The 25,566-nt window shown below is 40.4% G+C and overlaps 2 protein-coding genes across 2 annotated transcripts in view; one reads left to right on the plus strand and one right to left on the minus strand.

Annotated features, from left to right (window-relative positions):
* LOC106577020 (VPS10 domain-containing receptor SorCS3) overlaps nucleotides 1–4,852 on the plus strand; it is a 61,797-nt gene extending 56,945 nt beyond the window's left edge. Inside the window, exon 27 of the mRNA XM_014154664.3 lies at nucleotides 3,004–4,852. Coding sequence (XP_014010139.3) covers nucleotides 3,004–3,068 — 65 coding nt within the window. The 3' untranslated portion in view covers nucleotides 3,069–4,852. The remainder of the gene's footprint in view (nucleotides 1–3,003) is intronic.
* The window catches only part of LOC106577075 (VPS10 domain-containing receptor SorCS1), a 50,880-nt gene continuing 29,811 nt past the window's right edge, over nucleotides 4,498–25,566 (minus strand). Inside the window, exons 17-27 of the mRNA XM_045700854.1 lie at nucleotides 22,960–23,073; nucleotides 22,683–22,854; nucleotides 17,276–17,462; nucleotides 16,968–17,101; nucleotides 16,391–16,514; nucleotides 15,654–15,766; nucleotides 14,571–14,705; nucleotides 12,799–12,898; nucleotides 11,527–11,635; nucleotides 10,237–10,391; nucleotides 4,498–9,434 (exon numbers count right to left, since the gene is read on the minus strand). Coding sequence (XP_045556810.1) covers nucleotides 9,376–9,434; nucleotides 10,237–10,391; nucleotides 11,527–11,635; nucleotides 12,799–12,898; nucleotides 14,571–14,705; nucleotides 15,654–15,766; nucleotides 16,391–16,514; nucleotides 16,968–17,101; nucleotides 17,276–17,462; nucleotides 22,683–22,854; nucleotides 22,960–23,073 — 1,402 coding nt within the window. The 3' untranslated portion in view covers nucleotides 4,498–9,375. The remainder of the gene's footprint in view (nucleotides 9,435–10,236; nucleotides 10,392–11,526; nucleotides 11,636–12,798; nucleotides 12,899–14,570; nucleotides 14,706–15,653; nucleotides 15,767–16,390; nucleotides 16,515–16,967; nucleotides 17,102–17,275; nucleotides 17,463–22,682; nucleotides 22,855–22,959; nucleotides 23,074–25,566) is intronic.

Here is a 25,566-nt window from a genome sequence, read left to right on the forward strand (position 1 = left end):
TGCCATATCTAAGACTGGCCAATAAAAAGAAAAGATTAAGATGGGCAAAATAACACAGACACTGGACAGAGGAACTCTAGAATGCCAGTATCTCGGAGTCGCCTCTTCACTGTTGACGTTGAGAGTGGTGTTTTGCGGGTACTATTTAATGAAGCTGTCAGTTGAGAACTTGTGAGGCGTCTGTTTCACAATCTAGATAGTCTAATGTGCTTGTCCTCTTGCTCAGTTGTGCACTGGGGCCTCCCACTCCTCTTCCTATTCTGGTTAGAGTCAGTTTGCGCTGTTCTGTGAAGGGAGTAGTACACAGCGTTGTACGAGATACTCCGTTTCTTGGAAATTTCTCGCATGGAATAGCCTTCATTTCTCAGAACAAGAATAGACGGATGAGTTTCAGAACAAGGTCTTTGTTTCTGGCCATTTTGAGCCTGTAATCGAACCCACAAATGCTGATGCTCCAGATACTCAACTAGTCTAAAGAAGGACAGTTTTATTGCTTATTTAAACAGAACAACAGTTTTGAGCTGTGCTAACATAATTGCAAAAGGGTTTTCTAATGATCAATTAGCCGTTTAAAATGATAGACTTGGATTAGCTAACACAACGTGCCATTGGAACACAGGTGTGATGGTTGCAGATAATTTTTTAATCACACATCTTCCATATTCATGTAAACACTGCCTCCTTGTTAGTGACAATGTGGATGTCACCTCTACTCCCAGCTAGTCACCTCTACTCCCAGCTAGTCACCTCTACTCCCAGCTAGTCACCTCTACTCCCAGCTAGTCACCTCTACTCCCAGGTAGTAACCTCTACTCCCAACTAGTAACCTCTACTCCCAGCTAGTCACCTCTACTCCCAGCTAGTCACCTCTACTCCCAGGTAGTCACCTCTACTCCCAGCGAGTCACCTCTACTCCCAGCTAGTCACCTCTACTCCCAGCGAGTCACCTCTACTCCCAGCGAGTCACCTCTACTCCCAGCTAGTCACCTCTACTCCCAGCTAGTCACCTCTACTCCCAGCGAGTCACCTCTACTCCCAGCTAGTCACCTCTACTCCCAGCTAGTCACCTCTACTCCCAGCTAGTCACCTCTACTCCCAGCTAGTCACCTCTACTCCCAGCGAGTCACCTCTACTCCCACCGAGTCACCTACGCCTATGTAGATATTCCATAAAAAATCACCTGTTTCCAGCTACAATAGTCATTTACAACATTAAGAATGTATTTTTATAAGAAACAATGTGTTGAAAATACCAAATTGTTTGCATAGTCAACTTACACACAGCTCTGACACACACACTTATCCCACCAGACATGCCACCAGGGGTCTTTTCATACTCCCCAAAACCAGAACAAATTCAAGAAAATGTTCAGTATTATATAGAGCCCTTATTGCATGGAACTTCCTTCCATCTCATATTGCTCAAATAAACAGCAAACCTGGTTTCAAAAAACAGATAAAGCAACACCTCGTGGCACAACGCCTCTCCCCTATTTAACCTAGATAGTCTGTGTGTATGCATTGATATGTAGGCTACATGTGCCTTTTTAAAAATGTATGTAGTTCTGTCCTTGAGCTGTTCTTGTTTTATGATGTCCTGTATTATGTCATTCTGTATTATGTTTCATGTTTTGTGTGGACCCCAGGAAGAGTAGCTGCTGCTTTTGCAGCAGCTAATGGGGATCCTAATAAAATACCAAATACCAAGTCTACACTGTATTTCTGATCAATTTGATGTTATTTTAATGGACAAAAATGTTGCTTTTCTTTCAAAAACAAGGACATTTCTAAGTGACCCCAAACTTTTGAACGGTACTGTATGTTGATTTGTTTAACACTTTTTTGGTTACTACATGATTCCATATGTGTTATTTCATAGTTTTGATGTCTTCACTATTATTCTACAATGTGGAAAATAGTAAAAATAAAGACAAACCCTGGAATGAGTAGATGTGTCCAAACTTTTGACTGGTACTGTATGTAAATCAGCTGTCCACACATAACGTACAGAGCAGAAGACACATTTCCATTGTGCTATGTAACATATGGACAATAAAGTTGTATTGTAAAATGCCGTAATATACATCACGCTCGTTCGGGACCAGTCAAGCACGCAATTTTATCAATTAATCACGCTAAATTGGGTAAAACAAAAAGTATAATTGAAACATTGTAATATGTTTTCATCTATGCTTGGACAGCAAGTTAAAAAGCCATAATTAGTTAGTTAGCTAACTCACACATTTTCAAAGAAATGGCTAATGCATCAAGTGAGCTGCAATAAAAACCACAGTGAAGCACTCTTTAGAAATCCGTTTTACCTTATATTCTATTATAATAGGTTTGTGTCAGATATTATGAGTTCTGTCAGAATTATGGATTGCAATGGCAAGCAATGTGTCAATTTCAAGTGTCATGAAGGCATTATCATAAGCCACTACAAGATACAGTAAGATTTACGGTGTAGGCCTACTTTCCAATTCAATCTGCACCATAAGCTCCTGTAAGCATGAAGCATAAAGGTTGACATAGGGAAACCATTTTGGGTTGTTAAAGCAGGGGACTGCTAACTGTTTTTGACAATTGTGGCACTGCAGTGGTCCTGATAGACATTTGGGCTGGAGGCTTTTTGGGAGGTCAGCACTTTGGCCAATCTTCATCTCGCAGCAGGTCTCTCCTCCAGCAGACCTTAGTGATCTGAGACAGATTGATTTCTCTTCTGTTGCCTTCCAACTTTTTATTTTCAATGGGCAGAGCAATACAGGAAATGTTATTTGTACCATTAGATTCAATGAATTGACCACCTGTTGTCTGTCTGCTAAGATCCCATGATTACTCTGATGCCTGCAGTGGTTCCTATGCTAGTTTAGTTGGTAGACGACACAAAGTTCCACAAAATGCTGCCAACATCAAAACATTCTATTATTGGGGGGTTGGTGACAATAGTGTCTTTGGGGGCACTATTCATAATAATTATACTTTGATTTATGTATTCTATCACCAGGAGAATATAGAAGAAATGGGGAGAGAGTGATCACAAGAGAATTTCCTACTTGTACTAATGTCTAAGAAATGAGATTCTGAGTACTGTAAGTACAGATTGTGGTATTTCAATGTGCCAACTTAAGAAATCTTTGTTTTCACTATTTACTTTTGTCGCTGAGAACTGCTACTAAATACGTATTTCACAAGACTTTAGAAATCTACTATATAGCAGGAGAATATATTATTTGGTGTGTATACATTATTTCAGTATTGAAGAAGTGTAATTTGACATCTGTGGATGTTGTATTAGGCATTAGAAAATGCCATTGTTGAAAAAATATATTGTGTTCTTAAGTGCCAGATTGCATTGCTAATTAATTATTTAGCTCAACATGATTATCTCACGGATGTTCTCTTGCTAATGACAACTGCATCTATTGTTCTATTGCACAGGGGAGGTGGAATGTAGGTAATAAGACAAAAGGCATACTATACTGAACAAAAATATAAATGCAACACACAACAGTTTCAAATCAAATGTTATTTGTCACATGCGCCAAATAGGTGAAATGCTTACTTACAAGCCCTTAACCAATAATGCAGTTCAATAAATTACAGTACATATAAGGAATTACAGTTCACATAAAGAGTTACAGTTCATGTAAGGAAATCAGTCAATTGAAAAGAATTAGGCCCTAATATTTTCACATGACTGGGCAGGGGTGCAGCCATGGGTGGGGCTGGGAGGGCATAGGCCAACCCGCTTGGCAACCAGGCCCACCCACTGGGGAGCCAGGCCCAGCCCATCAGAATTAGTTTTTCCCCACAAGGGCTTTATTCCAGACGTAAATACTTCTCAGCACAGGTGAAGATGCCGGATGTGGAGGTCCTGTGCTGGCATGGTTACAGGTAGTCTGCAGTTGTGAGGCCGGTTGGACAGACTGACAAATTCTCTAAACAATGTTGGCGGCAGCTTATGGTAGAGAAATGAACATTAAATTCTCTGGCAACAGCTCTGGTGGACATCCCTGCAGTCAGCATGCCAATTGCACGCTTCCTTTAAAAATTGAGACTGTGGCATTGTGTTGTGTGAAAAACTGCACGTTTTAAAGTGGCCTTTTATTGTCCCCAGCAGAAGGTGCACCTCTGTAATAATCAGGCTGTTTAATCATCTTCTTGATATGCCACACCTGTCAGGTGGATGGATTATTTTAGCAAAGGAGAAATGCTCAGTAACAGGAATATAAATAAATTTGTGCACAGAATGTGAGAGAAATAAGCATTTTGTGCTTATGGAACATTTCTGGGATCTTTTATTTCACCCCATGAAACATGGGACCAACACTTTACATGTTGTGTTTATATTTTTGTTCAGTGTACAAATCAGTGTGGCTGCTTGATAACTGTAGTCTAGAGATTGTTTGAGGCTGTTAGGATGTGTACAGGTGGATACAAAACATGTAGGTCTACATTTCTTCTTAAACTGACCATTCAAAAAGCTTGGTACATTGAACAGAGTTTGTATTATTTATTAGCCTTCTGCTCATTTTACAATAAGTACAATAATATTGTTCACCTTTTCTAGCATGTCATAATTCACTTTTTAGCAGTAACATGTAAGATAATACGAAGAAGTAAGCAAGTGTTGATTATGGTGATTTTAAGATTAGTCAAAGTATTAAACTGTTTATAAAACATTTGTCTGATGGTCTTGTTGAACATGTAGCAAACGTTGCTGTAGAGCATGAGCTGTACTGTATTGTTCATTTTGTTAGCTAAGCTAATATTTTAGTTTTTACTTCACATTTCTTACTGTAAACAAAATACAATTTTCAAATTGTTCCAAATAAATGTATTTTTCTATGAAAGTATGTTGTTGTTTTTTTTTTTTACATATATTGATGGAGATGAAAACAAATATTTAAAGGAAACTAACCTTAAGTTCCAAGCTTTACGTTCTCCATAAGCACAGATTCTAAGACTGAAGTGTCTGGGTTCGCAAGACTTTAACCAAACCAGCATAATTATCATGACCAATGCTTCATGTTATTCACCATGGTTCGGGGATAGTCTACCTTATAATAACTAATTGCCACAGAAGTGATTGAGAAACAAAGCTATTTCCATTAAATAATGTATGCATGTCCTCTGTCAGAGTAGTTGTCTGTCTGTACTGTCATGGGGACAGCCTCTAACACAAACACCCCCCAGCTTCCTGAACCTTTGTTTCACTATTACCCCCAAAGGTATTGCAGAGTGAATCCTGGCTAGAACACATATTCCTTATATCTGCCAACTAAGGCTAGACATGCACACACATGGACATGCACACACACACAAACACTTCCTTGTTATTCATCATAGGCCCTGAAGTTACCGCTTTTTGCCAGAAGTATGATCAGTTTGTGTGAGATTTCATTCCCCTGACATTGAAGTAATATTTGGCTCTGAACCAGTGCATTTCTTTCTCTCCCCCCACCCCCTGTCTGTATTTCTCTCTCTTGACTTTTTTGTGTCACTATTTCAACACCATGATGTCAGTCACCAACCTCCATCATTGCCAAACAGCTCCATGACCCTGGGAGCCTCACTCTACCTCAGTTTCTCATTCCAAATTATTGGCACTGCATTCCTGTAGCAGGGGCAGATACCATAATGCAGTACTCAATGAAAGGAAACACGCTCGTCAATTTTACACTGGGTCTAACACAATATTGCTGCTAGCTATTGTTGTGGGATATTTTCATTCAAGGCGCTATTCCACTTATGGAAATCCTGCTTGACTGTGTGTTGATATCCTGGAGAGGGGATAATTAATTTGTTGAGCAGCGGGGAAAATGTGAAACTAGTCCATTAGATACACTCCAGGCTTCATTGTCCTCCCAGTCGGCCTCCAAGTATATGCAAATGAAACCTTAGAACACATTGTATGCTAAATAACACTTGTTACAGTTAAAAACAGAACTGTGGATGGTTATCTTAAAGATCCTTATCATGAGCTAATCCCAGTCCGTTTTCTCCAAGATCGCTTCTCCTCCTACTCATCTTAATAAAAGCTCAGATCTACTGTAGCTAACTCAGGTTTATCAGCATCTAAATCAAACTGTTATCCAACCAACTGTTAGGGGCAGTTGGAATAATTATTTTCCTGAACTAATCAAACAGAATATCTATAGAAATAGGTCCCGCCTCTCGCTAAATAGTAGAAAGCAGATTATTCAGTCAGCATTCCTATCGGTCCTAGACAATTGCGACATCTTTATGAACGCAGCTGCCACTTCATTAAAACCGTTATATGCTCACTACGCTTTATTACGGGCGACAATTTTAGTACTCATCACTGCATTCTCTACCAGGAAGTTGGTTGGCCCTCTTTGACGTCACGTAAGTTGATGAATTGCTATGTTTTCATTTATAAACCCCTTTTACAAAATGTACCACTATACAGAACATCATTACTAAACTTTGGAAATTCCTTTGGTCTCTACTGAGTTAGGTAAATCAGCTTTAAGTTTTCTTGCACGTTATTTGTGTGACAGTCTTCAAAATGTTCTTAAATGTGATGTTCTGGTCTCTCTAGGGCAAGTTCAGAAAGCTGATGAATGTGTTTGTTTTTTATGACCGTGTTGTTCTTCCAGCTTACATTTAGTATTTATACTGATGTGTGCATTTTCTGTAAAAGAGACCTTGGTCTCACTATGACTCCCTGATAAAATAAAGGTTAAACAAATACAAATAAAAATATAGCTGCAGATATTCTTGAACCAAAAATGATCATGTTCAATATGTTTGACCCTCTAGATCTTAATATTGCCAGTATTTTTTACATGTATTCTTTCAACTCACATTGTCTGGTATGGAAGGATATCACCCCAAAACACATCTGAATTGATGAACCGTAAGTTCCGTTTATACTTGATTCTAACATGTGTCCTTTGTCATGATATTGTCCACATTCTGATTGTGCCCACATTTTTAAACAGGTGTAGTTGATTAAAAGAAACATTGTGATCTGATTGTGATCAGATCTTCCTGACCACCTCCGGAGGTAGTCTGAAATGCATTGTGTCTGGAAATCTTTCAAGCGTAGACGGATCTGGACTGTGAAATCATCACTATCCCACCCCCTAAAGTCCTTGACAGGTGACACCATTGACTTATGAAATCTATATGTGTCCTACAATAAGTAAATATTATTTTGAAAGAATATCTGTTAAATAATTTGCATACAGGGACAGACCAGGATATCTGGTCACAATAGGTACACAGCAAATGTGTACAAGACACATTTACTACCATGTTTAAATGCCATGGCGCAGCAGTCTAAGGCACTGCATCTCAGTGCTTGAGGCGTCACCACAGACACCTTGGTTCGATTCCAGGCTGTATCACAACCGCCCGTGATTGGGAGTCCAATTGGCCCAGCGTTGTCCGGGTTTGGCCAGTGTAGGCTGTCATTGTAAATAAGAATTTGTTCTTAACTGACTTGCCTAGTTAAATAAAGGTTACACAATGGCTACAATAAGGGCACAATCAGAATGTGGATAAGATCAGGACAAAGGACATATATTAGCACCAGGTATAAACGGGGCTGTAGAGGACTCACAACACCTACTGTAGCTATAGCCTGTTTGCAAATGGAAAGTACTTTACATTTCTCCAAATACATATTAGCTGTAACTCTATGTGAAGTGAAAAACAAATAACATGAAAACAAATATGTACAGTTTTCTTGCACAGTATGCTTAACAAAGCTTAACAAAGTGTTGTTTTAGAAATGCCAAGCTATGAATAAAAACGGAATTGCTGATGTATGGTTTGAGTTGTTGAGTTCATTTATGTGTTAGTCTGTATTGAAGGAGTGTGGAGGCAAGTGGATAGCTTCTAGTTAATTTGTCTAACTGACATGTTATGCTGACAATACATTAAAAGAGAGTTTGATTCAGAACTTCTGTGCCTCTCCCAACGAGACAGCCAACCAACCGAAAACTGTCAGTCATCTCAGTCTAGCAGACTGTCGACAAGAAGGAATATTCTTCCATTTCTCAGTCCCAATTCGGGAAACGAGGAGATTGGAAATGAATCTTTCCCCTATAGCATTTTGCCCAAGGAAAGAAGTTCCGATGGTAATGTGTGCAACAATACTGTAAGTTGAGTGGTAGCATCCAGAGTTAATACCATGGCACATATCCAGTGTGAGAATAAACGTAAAGAAAAAAAAGAGCATGCAGATACTGTATGTCCCTTTCTTATGTGCAAAACCTCTTCAGAAAATCCAAGCTTTGACAGACATGAAGTCTGCATGGTAAGTCCTGAACTATAACCTCATGCAAGCCCCTGGGGTCTACCCGTCTCTTTCTGCAAGGACTGCACTCCAATTTCAGTGTGCCCTCAACTTCTGATCCAGGCAGAATCCAGCAGAGCCAACCCACTGAGCACAGACTTTCAGTTCAACGTCTAGTTTGGATTTACATTTGGTTGAGTTGTCAACTAACATGAATTCAAAGTGAAATCAACAACAAATGACACCATATCATTGGATTTAGGTTCAAAGTTGGGTGAAATGCCCTTACGTTGGTGACCATCTGCAAATTCAATCAGTTTTCCACATTGATTCAACGTCATCACAATTATTTGGTTGAATTACGTAGAAACAACGTTGATTCAACCAGTTTTTGCCCAGTGGGAAAGATCTCGTCTGATATTGATATGTACAAAGTGAAAAATTCCATCCTCTTACAACCAGCAGATATAACATAAGTTCTGTCATAACGTTGTCATAAGAATGGCTTAACACAGTCATAGATATGAACTAGCGCATGCCTTATGGGCTGAACCCAAATTTGAGAAACAAGTGCAGAGTTTTGTGCATGAATCTCAAGTTAGAACTCAGGCCAATGTGATCAAACCAAACATTCAGACATTTCTCTCACATCTCATTCAAATACAGCATTTCCATGTAGTTAGCTACTAAGTACACTTCACTTACATATCCTCCACACACCTACCACTAGAGATGAACTATAAATGGAACACTCAAATTAAATAGATTACTGTACACTACTGTTTTATGTCTTGAGGTCATATACACGACTGTAACCATCTGAGTCAAATAATCTTTAGTTCAGCAATTCTGAATTTACACTATTTCCATAAACAACTTCAATGTTCTTGCAAAAATACAAGTATTTCGATCAAAAATTTCCTTTTTCAAGACGCATGTAAAAATCTGTACAGTCCCCCCCCCAGAGTCCAGGCAAAATAGTGTAAGCTGGTCTGTCCATGCATGAGTAGAAAACACCCGAGACCATCCATTGGTTCCATGACTTTAGAGTTTGCTGGAAGTAACTGACAAAAAGATGTATTACAAGTCGGCTGTAGACTCGGAGAATTAAAACACATGGGGAGTTTCATCTGAGAGTTTGATGTCTGTGAGAGATGGCAGGTATCCTAGCCAGAGAGAAGTGACACAAGAGACAGAGCAGAAATGATATATCAGCATTAGCACACTAGCATATCTATTTTTGCATGCAAGCATATCCATCTTCGATACCAACAAATCTTGCTTGACAATGGAAAGGAGTATATCAACCACTAGAGCTCTACAGAGTCGCTTATCACTGCACTGGTACATTATTCAGGACACTAATTTATTCATAAACACAAAAATAACTGCTGTACACAATTCAATTTAATGAGGTGTATTGGCATGGTAAGGCCATCTTACAGTACCAATGCAAACCTATGGGAACATATCGTAACTTAAATGATGAAAGTAAGAACATTTTCATTTCAATTAATTGATTTGATCTACCTGTGAAAACTTTATTTTTTTAAATCAGCCAAGCATTAAAAGGATAGTGCAACATGTTGGCAATTAAGGCCTTGTTTCTACTTCCTCAGAGTCAGATGAACTCATGGATACCATTGGTATGTCTCTGCGTGCAGTTTGAAGGAAGTTGAAGGTAGTTTCTTTTATCATGTTAGCTGTTAGCAATGGCTCCAGAAACTACCTTCAACTGAATTCAAACTCTAAGCAGAGATATAACAATGGTATCTATGAGTTCAGCTGACTCTGGGTAAGTAGAAAAAAAGGGCTTGATTGCCAAAATGTCGCACAATCCCTTTAATAAAGCAGTACACCACTATAGAAAAGGTAAAATATGTGAATTTATAGCAATATCTCATCAATAAGGCATGAGTTATTCTTGATTACTTATCAGTAATTGCCCTTTTATGAAGGATACCTTACCTATGCCACGTGCATCTGGCCCTGTGTCCAAGTGCTCCAAAGAGGTCACCATGTCTCCCTCAGGATTTGGGACAGCTATGGACGCCACCGTAGGGATCACTTCCTGTTGTTTCTCTGACCTCTCCTCTGTGTATATGTTGATGCCAGGGATCTTCCTATAGGAAATATACATTGTACAAAAGAGTTAAGAGGAACAGCAAAGGAATAGTGAATATATCGTTTTCTACTTAATCCCTTCTGTAATATATCTCATAAAATATACTGTATTTACCACCAATGAGGGAAAATGGAGTAACACTCCCTGTTAGATTTTCTGATCATTCTGGGTTTCATGGGGTAGTTACAGTACCTTTTCATTCTGGTGATAAATGTTAAACTATGAACTACCCTCATTATGTCTTGAAAAGTGACAGATTCACACACTTAACACTATGAGTAGTAGTAATAATTTTAAAGCTGCAATATTGAACTTTTTGGGTGACTCGACCAAATTCACATAGTTACATAGTGAGTTATAGATCTGTCATTGTCAATGAAAGCAAGTCTAAGAAGCTGTAGATCTGTTCTATGTGCGCTATTTCTATGCCTCCCGTTCTTAAGTTTTGTTTTTGGGTCTTTTACTTTCGGTTTAGCACACCAGCTTCAAACAGCTGAAAATACAATATTTTTGGCTATGGAAAATATATTTTACAGCGGTTTAGATGGCACAATGATTCTCTACCCAATGACTTCTTGTTTTGTCACATAAATTGAAATTAGGCGAGCTATTTGAATTTTAGGAAATGGCGGTGCGATTTCTGCATAATGCACCTTTAACTTGTGGGAGAGTGTGGTCTTTTGCAATGTAATGGAAGCAGAGGATACTATCCATTTCATATGGCATTGTATGTTGTCTCAGGTCTTAACTTTTCAGCCATTACTGCTGTTGAATGCCTCAACCTGACTGGCTCTATTTAGCATTTCAGAAAGGTCAACTTTCACATTGTCAGATAGATTAATATTGATAAACTGCAGAATACTGACACCCATTCAGAACTTAGAGAATTGTTTAAACTGTAATTCCCAGGAATATTCAAGAGGATAGGAAAGAGAAGTGGCTTCGAAGAAATTCAATTGATAGGATTACTCTAAAGATAGTTAATTATATTTTGGCTCGTTTTAGCTATTGGATTTGAGGAGTAAGATGTACAGCTGAATTTGCTTAAGGATTGGTGTGTGAGAATGGCCTGAATTGACAATATCACTCTCATTTGAATCAGCTTCATTAAAATGAAGTCCGGGATACCTTACCTTTTGAACTTGTAGATAACGAAAACTGCCAAACACACAAATACTACAGACACTAGCATAATGACTGCAGCACCATTGTGTCCACTCTCACTGGTGTCCACGAGAGGAGCTTGGAAAAGAATAAAGGAGAAAAAAGGATATAGACATCAGACAAAGAGAGACATACAGGGTTGAGTCTTTTACTTCTGGCATCAAACTCCCAGGTGCTGTGAGGCTTTTCACCAGGGGTGATATCTGGTCCAGGTTTTTTACATTTTCACCACCATAGTGTAACTGAATTTGACCTTAACGATCAAAACAACATGAGTTATGTCTTTCTTATATCGTTCTCATAAAGATGTTGTGGCACTAGACTTCTCTGGGTTGCTGGTTCAAATAACAGGTGCAATATCCTGCTGTATTGGCCTTGAGCAAAGCACTTAAAGATGCAGTCCAGGATGTTAAGCTCTCATGAATTCGTAGCATATCGTACGAATTAGAATTTGTAACATATCATATGAATTAGAATTCGTAACATATCATAAGAATTAGAATTCGTAACATATCATACAAATTGCGAAAAATAAATAAATGTAATTTTTTTGTGTGTGCAATTTGTAACATATCATACGAAGTGGATGACGTAGTACACAATTGTGCACAATTTTCAGGGACCCATTTTGGCTCGTGAGCACTACTTTCAAAACTACTGGCTGAAATTATACAAAACCTTTGGAGCATCACATGAAAGGGATACTTCAGGATTTTTTGGCAATGAGGTCTTTATATCTACTTCCCCAGAGTCAGATTAACTTTTGGATCTATATCTACTAGCATGCTAGCACAGAGAGTTCATCTGACTCTGGTGAAGTAGATAATGGGCCTCATTGCCAAAATCCTGAAGTATCCCTTTAACTTAAAGATTTGCTCAGGTGTATTGTTCTTTGGCTGACCCTGTGCTAACAACCTCTCAAGTATGTGTGTGTGTGTGTGTGTGTGTGTGTGTGTGTGTGTGTGTGTGTGTGTGTGTGTGTGTGTGTGTGTGTGTGTGTGTGTGTGTGTGTGTGTGTGTGTGTTGTCTTGGGGGTGTTGAGACTGTTTCAACAAATATGATTACCTACTGAATATTCTACTATTTTATTCTACTACATGATAGCATCATTCCAAAATGGCCAACATCCATAACTCTTAATTCTAATGACATAGTAGTACTGTAGATAGGACCTTATATCTGTAACTGTCCTATGACCAGACCTCAGACTATACTGTGAACACAGCAGCAGACTGGCTGACCTGGAGACAGTCGTGTGGGGTAAACGTTAACCTGAACCCCGGGCCGCAGAGTAAACTGGATGAGGTCTTGGTTCAGGGCACTTAGCAGGACCTGAGAAAGCTGTGGAGGAATAAAACACAGCTCTGGTTACCAGCACCATTTCACACTCATCAATATTTAAACTTCAGTCATGAATAGTAAATACTGCTTCGTTTTAAAGAAGGGCAAGTGCTGATATGACATGGAAAGGCCTACTGTAATTCAATTCCTGTCGAAAGGCTGACAGACCAATCATAGCAATTGAAATCTTATCAGGAAAAATTGCCTTATGAGGCAAGAGTGAGTGACATTTGAAAAATGTATACTGTACAGTATGTCGCTTTTCCAATATTTTTTTTGTTTTGGATATTTTTTCAGATTAATAATATGGCAGACCACAATAAAATACATTGCCTTAAGTAACCTTCTCCTCCTTTTCTTTCCAATACTCTATGATTTCCCCTGCTTTTCACACCTAGATGAAGCAGTCATTTAACAAGAGACCAGAAAGCCTTCCCAAAGCCCATGGCTCACTTATTCCATCTTGTTCTTTCTAAACTCTTCCCATTGGTTAAAATTAGACTGCTCTACTCTGTATGAATAATTACTTTTTATTCTAGTGGCGTATCAGGGTCAGTAAATCTATTACACATTTTAATAAGCTGCACCAGACATCACGCAAGAACTCATGCATACACACATGGACACACAAACATGCGCACACACGCCATGCCACTCACGACACAAGAAGACGTGCAACAGTGAACTAAGATGTATTACCCCATTGTCTGTAAGGTCTTGCCAGGTAATCAGACAGGCTGTAGATAAATACATCCCCCAAAATTCCCAACTCAGGGTGCCCCACCACTAGTCTCCTCTATACATGTGTTCTACTACATGATGCATCATTGTTAAATACCTATTAACTCATTTCAAGGCTAACTGATCCACTGGAATTGTGTTTACTTGTTGCAACATATGCAAATATGTCCTATACAAATACGTGGATCTGGGATTGTAACAGATGATGCAGAATAAAAGTGTCTGATGATGGACTGAAATGGATATCCATTTTACTATAAGCTTGAGCTGCTGAAATGCGGATGAAAACGTGGTGTGTTTTATCAGTTCTATAGTATGCCAAGAATTATAGAGCTGTTAAACAGAGCGCAGTGCCAACATCTTAGTCATTCTATTCATTGTGATTCTATTCGAAACAAACCCTTCGATATTGGAGTGAATGGTAAAGTATAGTACGTATTAGAACTATCCACTTCTCATGGTTAGAATTGAGTTATGTGAAATAAATTGTGATGCAGATTACAATGCTGTATTGAGATGAATGCAGGTTTTCAAGGCTGAGGTTCTATTATTTTGATGGGAAGACATTGCCCTCTAGTGGTGAGAATGTGTACTGAAATGTCATTTTGTTGCACTTATATTTCGAATAAAATAACAGCAGGCTCCATATGCACGTGTGATTAAAGCAGCAAAGAGAGAAAAACTCATTATGAGCAAATCATGAAGCCACCATGATATGAATAATATAATCAAGAGGAAATGTGTTTCTACTTTGTGCTGCTAGTGATGCTGTTATTACTTGCTTGTATTGAATGTTGAGGTTGGCCTAACTTTGGCATGATTCTAGTAATGGAACTATGTAAATGAGAATAACAATAATAATCAAAAATAACTAATTAAAAACTCCTCAAAATGTGGATGTGTTTGACTATGAAGCCTGGTGACACATTACCTGCTCTAAATGTGTCCCTTTTCTATTCATCGTCCCCTCTGTTGACCTTTTCTCTGGGACGATAAACAACTCTGCTGCCGTTGGCAACCCTGGGAGCACTGACACCAGAAGCTGCTCTCCATTGATCCCTGTGACCTTCAATTAAAAAGTAATGAAAAATAAATACAATTCTGAGATCTGTTTCTTCTTTATTTACGTAAGGTTGTGTTATACTGTATAGCATTGCACTGTAATTAAGCATGGAAAAGGCTAAATTCACCCAGTTTTCTGCTTTAGATCTCATCTGACTAAGTACCAGTCACTGTCAAGATATAATGCACAAATCAGCCCAAACATGCAAGTTCCATTTGACAGTCTTTGGTAAAGGGCAGGCCTTTTAAGTGCATTTGCGCTGTAACCAGAGGTCCCCTGTCACTTTCCTGGTATAAAACGTGGTAATATCTGACAAGACAGAAGGTCAAAGTGAATGTTTCCCACTGTGAGGGGTATATATAGCTCAGTGTCCGTTATGTAACCCAATGCTCTTCTTGACATCCTGAGAGAGACAAAGGGGACTGGAAGCACTTTCCCTATATGGTGCACTCTACCTGTTATTTACAATAGGCCAAATACTTATAGGGAAATAACCTGATTTGTGGCACTTAGAAATGGTATACTGCTAGTAATGATATCTTTCTTTAGTGAATTATGTGAGGGAAGCATCATGACGTACACTTAGGAGAACCCTTTTTGGTTCGAGGTGAAACATTTTTGGTTCAGAGTAGAATCCTTTTGAGTTCCATATAGAACCCTCTGTAGAAATGGTTCTACACGGAACCCAAAAGGTACTACCTGGAAGCAAAAGTGTTCTACCTGCAACCAAAAGGGGTTCTTCAAAGGGTTCTCCTATGGGGACAGCTGAAAAACCCTTTAAGGTTCTAGATTTGTATAAGAGTGTACCATTTGCTACCAAATTGTTCGCAATGCTGTTAAAATTACTTATGAATTAATCATCAGAGATCACCAATTAGTCACTGTAATCCCAGTAATTCACTGGTAAAAAGTGCAGTAGTAGCACTGTAGAATATTTAAAGAAGGACTCACTTGGACCATGGAGTCCTTGACCACCCTACTGATGTCCTGCCTCCATTCAGCCACAGCAGGATTGAAGGCATCCAGATTAGAGGAGAATGCTAAAACGTGTGACCAGAAATATTCTACAGGAAAATACAAGACATGTTAATTGCTAATGGATACTAGATAATAAGAAAGAAACTGTTACTAGATCATAAGAGATTATAAACTGGGTGGTTTGAGCTCTGAATTTGTACTGCTCTAATTACATTGGTAACCAGTTTATAATAGCAATAAGGCACCTCAGGGGTTTGTGGTATATGGCAAATATACCACGGCTAAGGCCTGTATCCAGGCACTCTGCATTGCATCGTGTTTTTGTTTTTTTACCTTTATTTAACTAGGCAAGTCAGTTAAGAACAAATTCTTATTTTCAATGATGGCCTAGGAACAGTGGGTTAACTGCCTTGTTCAGGGGCAGAATGACAGACTTGTAACTTGTCAGCTCAGGGATTTGAACTTGCAACCTTTCAGTTGCTAGTCCAAAACTCTAACCACTAGGCTACACTGCCACCCCATAAGAACAGCCCTTAACCCCCTCATGCCTTATTACTTAATTAAACATTAAACATCTAAATTATTATAATGATCAAGTGGATGAACATCACAATCAATATTTTATATCACAGATCATTTACCACCAGGTTGTTAGAAACCTAGCTATAACACCTCAGTAATACAGAGATGAGTCATTTCAAAGACCTCACCATAGACTGCAACAGTTATTTTGTCTTGAAGGACGGTGTTGCCTACTGACACTTGTACGGTGACCGTATGAGTTCCCTCCTTGTAGAAGGTGAAGGACATTCCTCCCACTAAAGTCACGACAGGCTTACAGACATAGAAATGGAATGCATACATTTTTAATACATTTCCATTTTAGTCATTCAGCAGATGTGTTTATCCGGAGCGACTTAGAATTAGTGCATTCATCTTAAGCTAGCTAGGTGAGACAACCACATATAACAATGGTAGCAAGTTAATTTTCCCTCACTAAAGTAGTTATCAGCAAAGTCAGTGGTAGGAGGAAAAGACAAGTGCATTTTATTTGTGTCATTTTTTGGGGGGGGGGTATAGTCTTTATATGTGTATAGATTATATTATCGATGATGCCTGTACCATGTTGACTATGTTCGTTTTGTTGTATCAAAACTCAATCTGTGTCACTATAGGTAGGTTTGTCCATACAACACACAATATTACAATTCACAGTGTACATGAGGTGAGTAGAGTTCTGTAAATCTAAAAGGTTGGAAGATATAGTGGAAATCTTGATTGACTGACCTCAGTGTGGTTGTTGAACCACCAGAAGTATGTGACCGTTCCAACGTAACTTGGCTTTAGGACTGTTGATAGATTCACTGCTTTATTCCTAACAACCACAGAAGGAGCTGAAAGCTGCACTTGCTCCAGTGTACCTACAACACCAAACAACAAAACATGTGTTTTCTTTCATGGAATTGTAGTCCTTTCCTACTGCAGACACATCATTCACAGAAAGTTATTTTCAGGTAGAAATGCTGCAAAGAGCACCTGTACTGTAACTCTACAGCAAAGTAATTATATCCGTCATTCATTTCTGTTTCACTTACAAGTAACATGTAGGTATAGTAAGACTCTCTCAGAGCCCAGGCTGTTGAGTGCCATGGCAGCCACTTGGTAAATGCCCACTTTACTGTAGGTATGTTTGACCCCATCCTCTATGGAGCTGATGTTAGCGTAGGATATGGCCGTCCCATCTCCAAAGTCCACTGTTATACTTGTTGTGGAGCCATCACCCTACCAATGGAAACACATGTTTATGCCGAGATACAGTGTGCATGTTCAACATAATAATTTAAATGCACTATTTACAGTATATTGATTTCTATACCCTACACATATTCTGCCTGTAGCAATACATTGTTATACAAATGTAGGATCTTAATTTCAGCCAGTTTGCTACAGCAGGAAAATATTCATGCAGCAACAGGAAATTGTTGTGGATCTTAATGTTTTTCCTCATAATCCTGGATTATCGGACCACCATTTTATTGCGTTTGCAATTGCAACAAATAATCTGCTCAGACCCCAACCAAGGAGCATTAAAAGTCGTGCTATAAATTCTCAGACAACCCAAAGATTCCTTGATGCCCTTCCAGACTCCCTCTGCCTATCCAAGGACATCAGAGGACAAAAATCAGTTAACCACCTAACCGAGGAACTCAATTTAACCTTGCGCAATACCCTAGATGCAGTTGCACCCCTACAAATTAAAAACATCTGTCATAAGAAACTAGCTCCCTGGTATACAGAAAATACACGAGCTCTGAAGCAAGCTTCCAGAAAATTGGAACGGAAATGGCGCCACACCAAACTGGAAGTCTTCCGACTAGCTTGGAAAGACAGTACCGTGCAGTATCGAAGAGCCCTCACTGCTGCTCGATCATCCTATTTTTCCAACTTAATTGAGGAAAATAAGAACAATCCGAAATTTATTTTTTATACTGTCGCAAAGCTAACTAAAAAGCAGCCTTCGCAAATGGAGGATGGCTTTCACTTCAGCAGTAATAAATTTATGAACTTCTTTGAGGAAAAGATCATGATCATTAGAAAGCAAATTACAGACTCCTCTTTAAATCTGGGTATTCCTCCAAAGCTCCATTGTCCTGAGTCTACACAACTCTGCCAGGACCTAGGATCAAGGGAGATACTAAAGTGTTTTAGTACTATATCTCTTGACACAATGATGAAAATAATCATGGCCTCCAAACCCTCAAGCTGCATACTGGACCCTATTCCAACTAAACTACTGAAAGAGCTGCTTCCTGTGCTTGGCCCTCCTATGTTGAACATAATAAACGGCTCTCTATCCACCGGATGTGTACCAAGCTCACTAAAAGTGGCAGTAATAAAGCCTCTCTTGAAAAAGCCGAATCTTGACCCAGAAATTATAAAAAACTATCGGCCTATATCGAATCTTCCATTCCTCTCAAAAATTTTAGAAAAAGCTGTTGCACAGCAACTCACTGCCTTCCTGAAGACAAACAATGTATACGAAACGCTTCAGTCTGGTTTTAGACCCCATCATAGCACTGAGACTGCACTTGTGAAGGTGGTAAATGACCTTTTAATGACATCAGACCGAGGCTCTGCATCTGTCCTCGTGCTCCTAGATCTTAGTGCCGCTTTTGATACCATCGATCACCACATTCTTTTGGAGAGATTGGAAACCCAAATTGGTCTACATGGACAAGTTCTGGCCTGGTTTAGATCTTATCTGTCGGAAAGATATCAGTTTGTCTCTGTGAATGGTTTGTCCTCTGACAAATCAATTGTACATTTCGGTGTTCCTCAAGGTTCCGTTTTAGGACCACTATTGTTTTTACTATATATTTTACCTCTTGGGGATGTCATTCGAAAACATAATGTTAAATTTCACTGCTATGCGGACGACACACAGCTGTACATTTCAATGAAACATGGTGAAGCCCCAAAATTGCCCTCGCTAGAAGCCTGTGTTTCAGACATAAAGAAGTGGATGGCTGCAAACGTTCTACTTTTAAACTCGGACAAAACAGAGATGCTTGTTCTAGGTCCCAAGAAACAAAGAGATCTTCTGTTGAATCTGACAATTAATCTGGATGGTTGTACAGTCGTCTCAAATAAAACTGTGAAGGACCTCGGCGTTACTCTGGACCCTGATCTCTCTTTTGAAGAACATATCAAGACTGTTTCAAGGACAGCTTTCTTCCATCTACGTAACATTGCAAAAATTAGAAACTTTCTGTCCAAAAATGATGCAGAAAAATTAATCCATGCTTTTGTTACTTCTAGGCAGGACTACTGCAATGCTCTACTTTCCGGCTACCCGGATAAAGCACTAAACAAACTTCAGTTAGTGCTAAATACGGCTGCTAGAATCCTGACTAGAACCAAAAAATTTGATCATATTACTCCAGTGCTAGCCTCCCTACACTGGCTTCCTGTTAAGTCAAGGGCTGATTTCAAGGTTTTACTGCTAACCGACAAAGCATTACATGGGCTTGCTCCTACCTATCTTTCCGATTTGGTCCTGCCGTACATACTTACACGTACGCTACGGTCACAAGATGCAGGCCTCCTAATTGTCCCTAGAATTTCTAAGCAAACGGCTGGAGGTAGGGCTTTCTCCTATAGAGCTCAATTTTTATGGAATGGTCTGCCTACCAGTGTGAGAGACGCAGACTCAGTCTCAACCTTTAAGTCTTTACTGAAGACTTATCTCTTCAGTAGGTCCTATGATTAAGTATAGTCTGGCCCAGGAGTGTGAAGGTGAACGGAAAGGCTGGAGCAACGAACCGCCCGTGCTGTCTCTGCCTTGCCAGTTCCCCTCTTTCCACTGGGATTCTCTGCCTCTAACCCTATTACAGGGGCTGAGTCACTGGCTTACTGGTGTTCTTCCTTGCCGTCCATGGGAGGGGTGCGTCACTTGAGTGGGTTGAGTCACTGACGTGGTCTTCCTGTCTGGGTTGGCGCCCCCCCTTGGGTTGTGCCATGGCGGAGATCGTTGTGGGCTATACTCGGCCTTGTCTTAGGACGGTAAGTTGGTGGTTGGAGACATCCCTCTAGTGGTGTGGGGGCTGTGCTTTGGCAAAGTGGGTGGGGTAATATCCTGCCTGTTTGGCCCTGTCCGGGGGTATCATCGGATGGGGCCACAGTGTCTTCTGATCCCTCCACTCAGCCTCGAGTATTTATGCTGCAGTAGTTTATGTGTCGGGGGGCTAGGGTCAGTCTGTTACATCTGGAGTATTTCTCTTGTCTTATCCGGTGTCCTGTGTGAATTTAAATATGCTCTCTCTAATTCTCTCTTTCTCTCTTTCTGTCTTTCTCTCGGAGGACCAGAGCCCTAGGACCATGCCTCAGGACTACCTGGCATGATGACTCCTTGCTGTCCCCAGTCCACCTGGCCGTGCTGCTGCTCCAGTTTCAACTGTTCTGCCTGCGGCTATGGAACCCTGACCTGTTCACCGGACGTGCTTGTTGCACCCTCGACAACTACTATGAATATTATTATTTGACCATGCTGGTCATTTATGAACATTTTAACATCTTGACCATGTTCTGTTATAATATCCACCCTGCACAGCCAGAAGAGGACTGGCCACCCCTCATAGCCTGGTTCCTCTCTAGGTTTCTTCCTAGGTTTTTGGCCTTTCTAGGGAGTTTTTCCTAGCCACCGTGCTTCTTTCACATGCATTGATTGCTGTTTGGGGTTTTAGGCTGGGTTTCTGTACAGCACTTTGAGATATCAGCTGATGTACGAAGGGCTATATAAATACATTTGATTTGATTTGATTTGATTTGAAATGTGAATTATTAGGTGGATCATAACTAATGGCCATTTTGGGGAAAATCGATATTGAAATTTCAAGGTGGAAATTACAAACTTCAGAATCCTTTTTAAACCTCAAATACATTACAAGTTTAAGTGTCCTGCATTGCAGGAAAGTTCTCCTGCAACAGACGGATCATATTAAGATCCTACATCTGTACGGTATGTAATAACTGTTGTATGACAATGGCTACAAGTGTTTGACAACAAACATCAAGGCTCTTAGATAAGGCCTATGAACCAACAAAATGTACAACATGATGCACTGCTGCTCATCTCAATCCATTGGTAGACGAATGAGTGTAGATCAATGTGTATGTAAATGTATTTTGTGCAAATGCAAATTTGTTTACAACCCTGTTAGTGAGCATTTGTCCTTTACCAAGATAATCCATCCACCTGACAGGTGTGGCATATCAAGAAGCTGATTAAACAGCATGATCATTACACAGGTGCACCTTGTGCTGGGGACATTAAAAGGCCACTCTAAAATGTGCAGTTTTGTTACACAACACAATGACACAGATGTTTCAAGTTTTGAGGGAGCGTGCAATTGGCATGCTGACAGCAGGAATGTCCACCAGAGCTGTTGCCAGAGAATTTAATGTACATTGCTCTACCATAAACCGCCTCCAACGTCGTTGTAGAGAATTTGGCAGTACGTTCAACCGGCCTCACTACCGCAGACCATCTTTATGGTGTCATGTGGGCGTGCAGTTTGCTGTTGTCAAAGTTGTGAGCACAGTGCCCCATGGTGGATGTGGGGTTATGGTACGGGTAGGCATAAACTACAGACAACGAACACAATCGCTGTTTATCGATGGCAGTTTGAATGCACAGAGATACCGTCACGAGATCCTGAGGCCCGTTGTCGTGCCATTCATCCGCCGCCATCACCTCATGTTTCAGCAGGATAATGCACAGCCCCATGTCGCAAGCATCTGTACACAATTCCTGGAAGCAGAAAATGTCCCAGTTCTTCCATGGCCTGCATACCCGCCAGACATGTCACCCATTGAGCACGTTTGGGATGCTCTGGATCGACATGTACGACAGTGTTTCCAGTTCCCGCCAATATCCAGCAACCTCGCACAGCCATTGAAGATGAGTGGGACAACATTCAACAGGCCACAAACAACAACGTGATCAACTCTAAGTGAAGGAGATGTATCGTGCTGCATGAGGCAAATGGTGGTCACACCAGACACTGACTGTTTTTGTGATCCACACGCCTACCTTTTTTTGTTACGGTATCTGTGACCAACAGATGCATATCTGTATTCCCAGTCATGTGAAATCCATAGATTAGGGCCTAATGAATTTATTTCAATTGACTGACTACCATATATGAACTGTAACTCAGTAACATTTTTGACATTGTTGCATGTTGCGTTTATATTTTTGTTCAGTATAGAACCTAAAAGGGTTCTTCAGCTGTCACCATAGGAGAACCATTTTTGTTTCCAGGTAGACACCTTTTGGGTTCCATGTAAAACCCATTCTACATGGAACCCAAAAGGGTTCTACCTGGAACCAAAAAGGGTTCTCCTATGGGGACAGCTGAAGAAGCCTCTTGGAACTTTTCTTCTATGGGTGTAGCTTTCAATAGTTTGATTAGATCTCTAAGAAATATGCCAGGCCATTACCTCCTCCAGAAACACCAGGAAGGTCACGTTGTCCCCCAGGGTGGCTGTGAGTGTTCCCTCACTGGTGACCAGCTGCAGACCTCTGGGGGCCTGGTGGGGACACCTCTGTCTCCTAAGGCGGTACTTCCCCAGGGTTCCCGCAGTGCAGTTATTGGACAGAGCCTTACGGTATCTACAACATACACAGATACAGACAGAAATAACTAGAAGAAATAAAACAAGGAAATACTCTGTCTACTTTACTGAATTACTTTAAATGGAGAAGGATTTACCATACCCTGTAGAGTTTAGGAAGCTGTCCCCGGTGGTGCAGTCTCTGGACACGGAGGATGGAACAAACCAGAAGGCAGCAGTGCATCCTCCATCACTCTGCCTCTCAAAGCCATAATCACTGTTTGGGGTGGGTGAGAAAAATCAATAAGCTACAGGTCGAGGTCAGTAATATGGATGAAGTATAGAAAGTGGATGTCTGTTTTCAAGGTTCATTTGTTTTATTTCCTTGATTTTTAACACCAATCATTACTTAGCTTGATATACTGTTATGTTTGACGTGTTCGACATCAATATCACCATAAGAAATTAAAATGTCTAAATACACTACATGACCAAGAGTTTGTGGACACAGTTGCTCGTCAAACATCTCATTTCAAAATCATGGGCATTAACATGGAGATGGTCCCCCCCTTTGCTGCTATAACAGCCTCCACTCTTCTGGGAAGACTCTCCACTAGATGTTGGAACATTGCCACGGGGATATGCTTCAATTCAGCCACAAGAGCATTAGTGAGGTCGGGCACTGATGTTGGGCGTTGAGGCCTGGCTCGCAATTGGCGTTCCAATTCATCCCAAATGTGTTCGATGGAGTTGATGTCAGGGCTCTGTGCAGGCCAGTCAAATTCTTCCACACCGTTCTCAACAAACCATTTATGTATGGACCTCGCTTTGTGCACGGGGGAATTGTAGTGTTCTATTGGCAACGCCAAACGCAGATTCGTCTGTCGGACTGCCAGATGGTGAAGCGTGACTCATCACTCCAGAGAACGCATTTCCACTGCTCCAGAGTCCAATGGCGGTGAGCTTTATACCACTCCAGCCGACACTTGGCATTGTGCATGGTGAGCTTAGGCTTGTGTGCGGCTGCTCGGCCATGGAAGCCCATTTCATGACGAACACTTGTTGCGCTGACTTTGCTTCCAGAGACAGTTTGGAAGTCAGCAGTGAGTGTTACAACCGAAGACAGATGATTTTTACATGCTACGCGCTACAGCACTCGGCGGTCCCGTTCTGTGAGCTTGTGTGGCCTACCACTTCGCGGCTGAGCCGTTGTTGCTCCTAGACATTTCCACTTCACAATATCAGCACTTACAGTTGGCAGCTCTAGCAGGGCAGTAATTTATGAATTGACCTGTTGGAAAGGTGGCATCCTATGACGGTGCACAAGTTGAAAGTCACTGAGTCACAGTAAGGCCATTCCACTGCCAATGTTTGTCTTTGGAGATTGCATGGCTGTGTGCTCGATTTTAGACACCTGTCAGCAACAGAGGTGGCTGAAATAGCCAAATCCACGATTTTTTGTACAGTATATATAGTGTATGTTTACTGGCTTTGGAACTCTGTAAGAAAATGTTATATAAACAAATATCGTATAAACTTGATTGATGGGCAGATGTCAGTGAACCTTTCAAAGTATGTTAGCAGGAATTAAAAGGTTTGCTCCAGTAAACAAATGACAGCATATTGATGAGTGGAGTGCAGACCCTTCATCAAGACCCACAAGCACACACACACAAAACACACACACATACAGCTCTTCAAATTCTGACATTCAAGCACACTCAACATCCTGAGACCTTTCTACATGCATAAGCCTCCCCTATTTTGTGGGTGGAATAGATTCTACTTTACTGAGTATGAGTTCACTGAGACCATCATCAGGTAATGACACAGGAGGTGCATTGTTTATACCTGAAAACCTGTTTATACCTGGAGCTAAACGCGTCCTTCATCCTGATCTTGTCCTTATCTTGTCTGTTTACACTTACACTGAGTGAACAAAACATTAAGAACACCTGCTATTTCCATGACAGACTGACCAGGTGAATCCAGGTGAAAGTTACATCAATATCTTATTGATGTAACTTCTTAAATATACACTTCAATCAATGTAGATGAAGGGGAAGAGACAGGTTAAAGAATCATTTTTAAGCCTTGAGACAATTGAGATATGGATTGTGTATGTGTGCCAATCAGAGGATAAATGGGCAAGAGAAAAGAATATGTCAAGAGTGTGTCAAGAACTGCAACGCTGCTGGGTTTTTCAAACTCAACAGCTTTCCATTTGTATCAAGATTGGTCCACCCCCCAAGGGACTTCTAGCCAACTTGACACAACTGTGGGAAGCATTGGAGTCAAAATGGGCCAACATCCCTGTGGAACGCTTTTGACACCTTGTAGAGTCCATGCCCCGATGAATTGAGGCACAATCAGAATGTGGACAAGATCAGGACTAAGGACGCATGGTAGCACATAGTGTAAACAGGGCTTCTGTACACATAAAGTGGTCCTCGACTCTCAGTCTACTCCCTTTTAGATTATACAGTTCCTTCAGAAAGTTTCAGACCCCTTGACTTTTTCAAAATGTTGTTACATTACAGCCTTATTCTATTTTCATCATCAATCTACACACAATACCCCATAATGACAAAGCAATAAATTGCACTATTCTCGAGGTAGGAATATCACAAAAATATGATCAATGGCTCATTCGAGAGAAGACAACCTCCCGAGTTATGACATTGGCCAGTATTGAAATCTGACATGTAAGATAGAAGTTTTCGCGACCTAAAAGTCGTATTCCTATTAACCTCCACTGTAGTGAGAGCGA

This window comes from Salmo salar, chromosome 18 (assembly GCF_965601325.2).
Source record: "Salmo salar chromosome 18, fSalSal1, whole genome shotgun sequence".
NCBI lineage: Eukaryota > Metazoa > Chordata > Actinopteri > Salmoniformes > Salmonidae > Salmo > Salmo salar.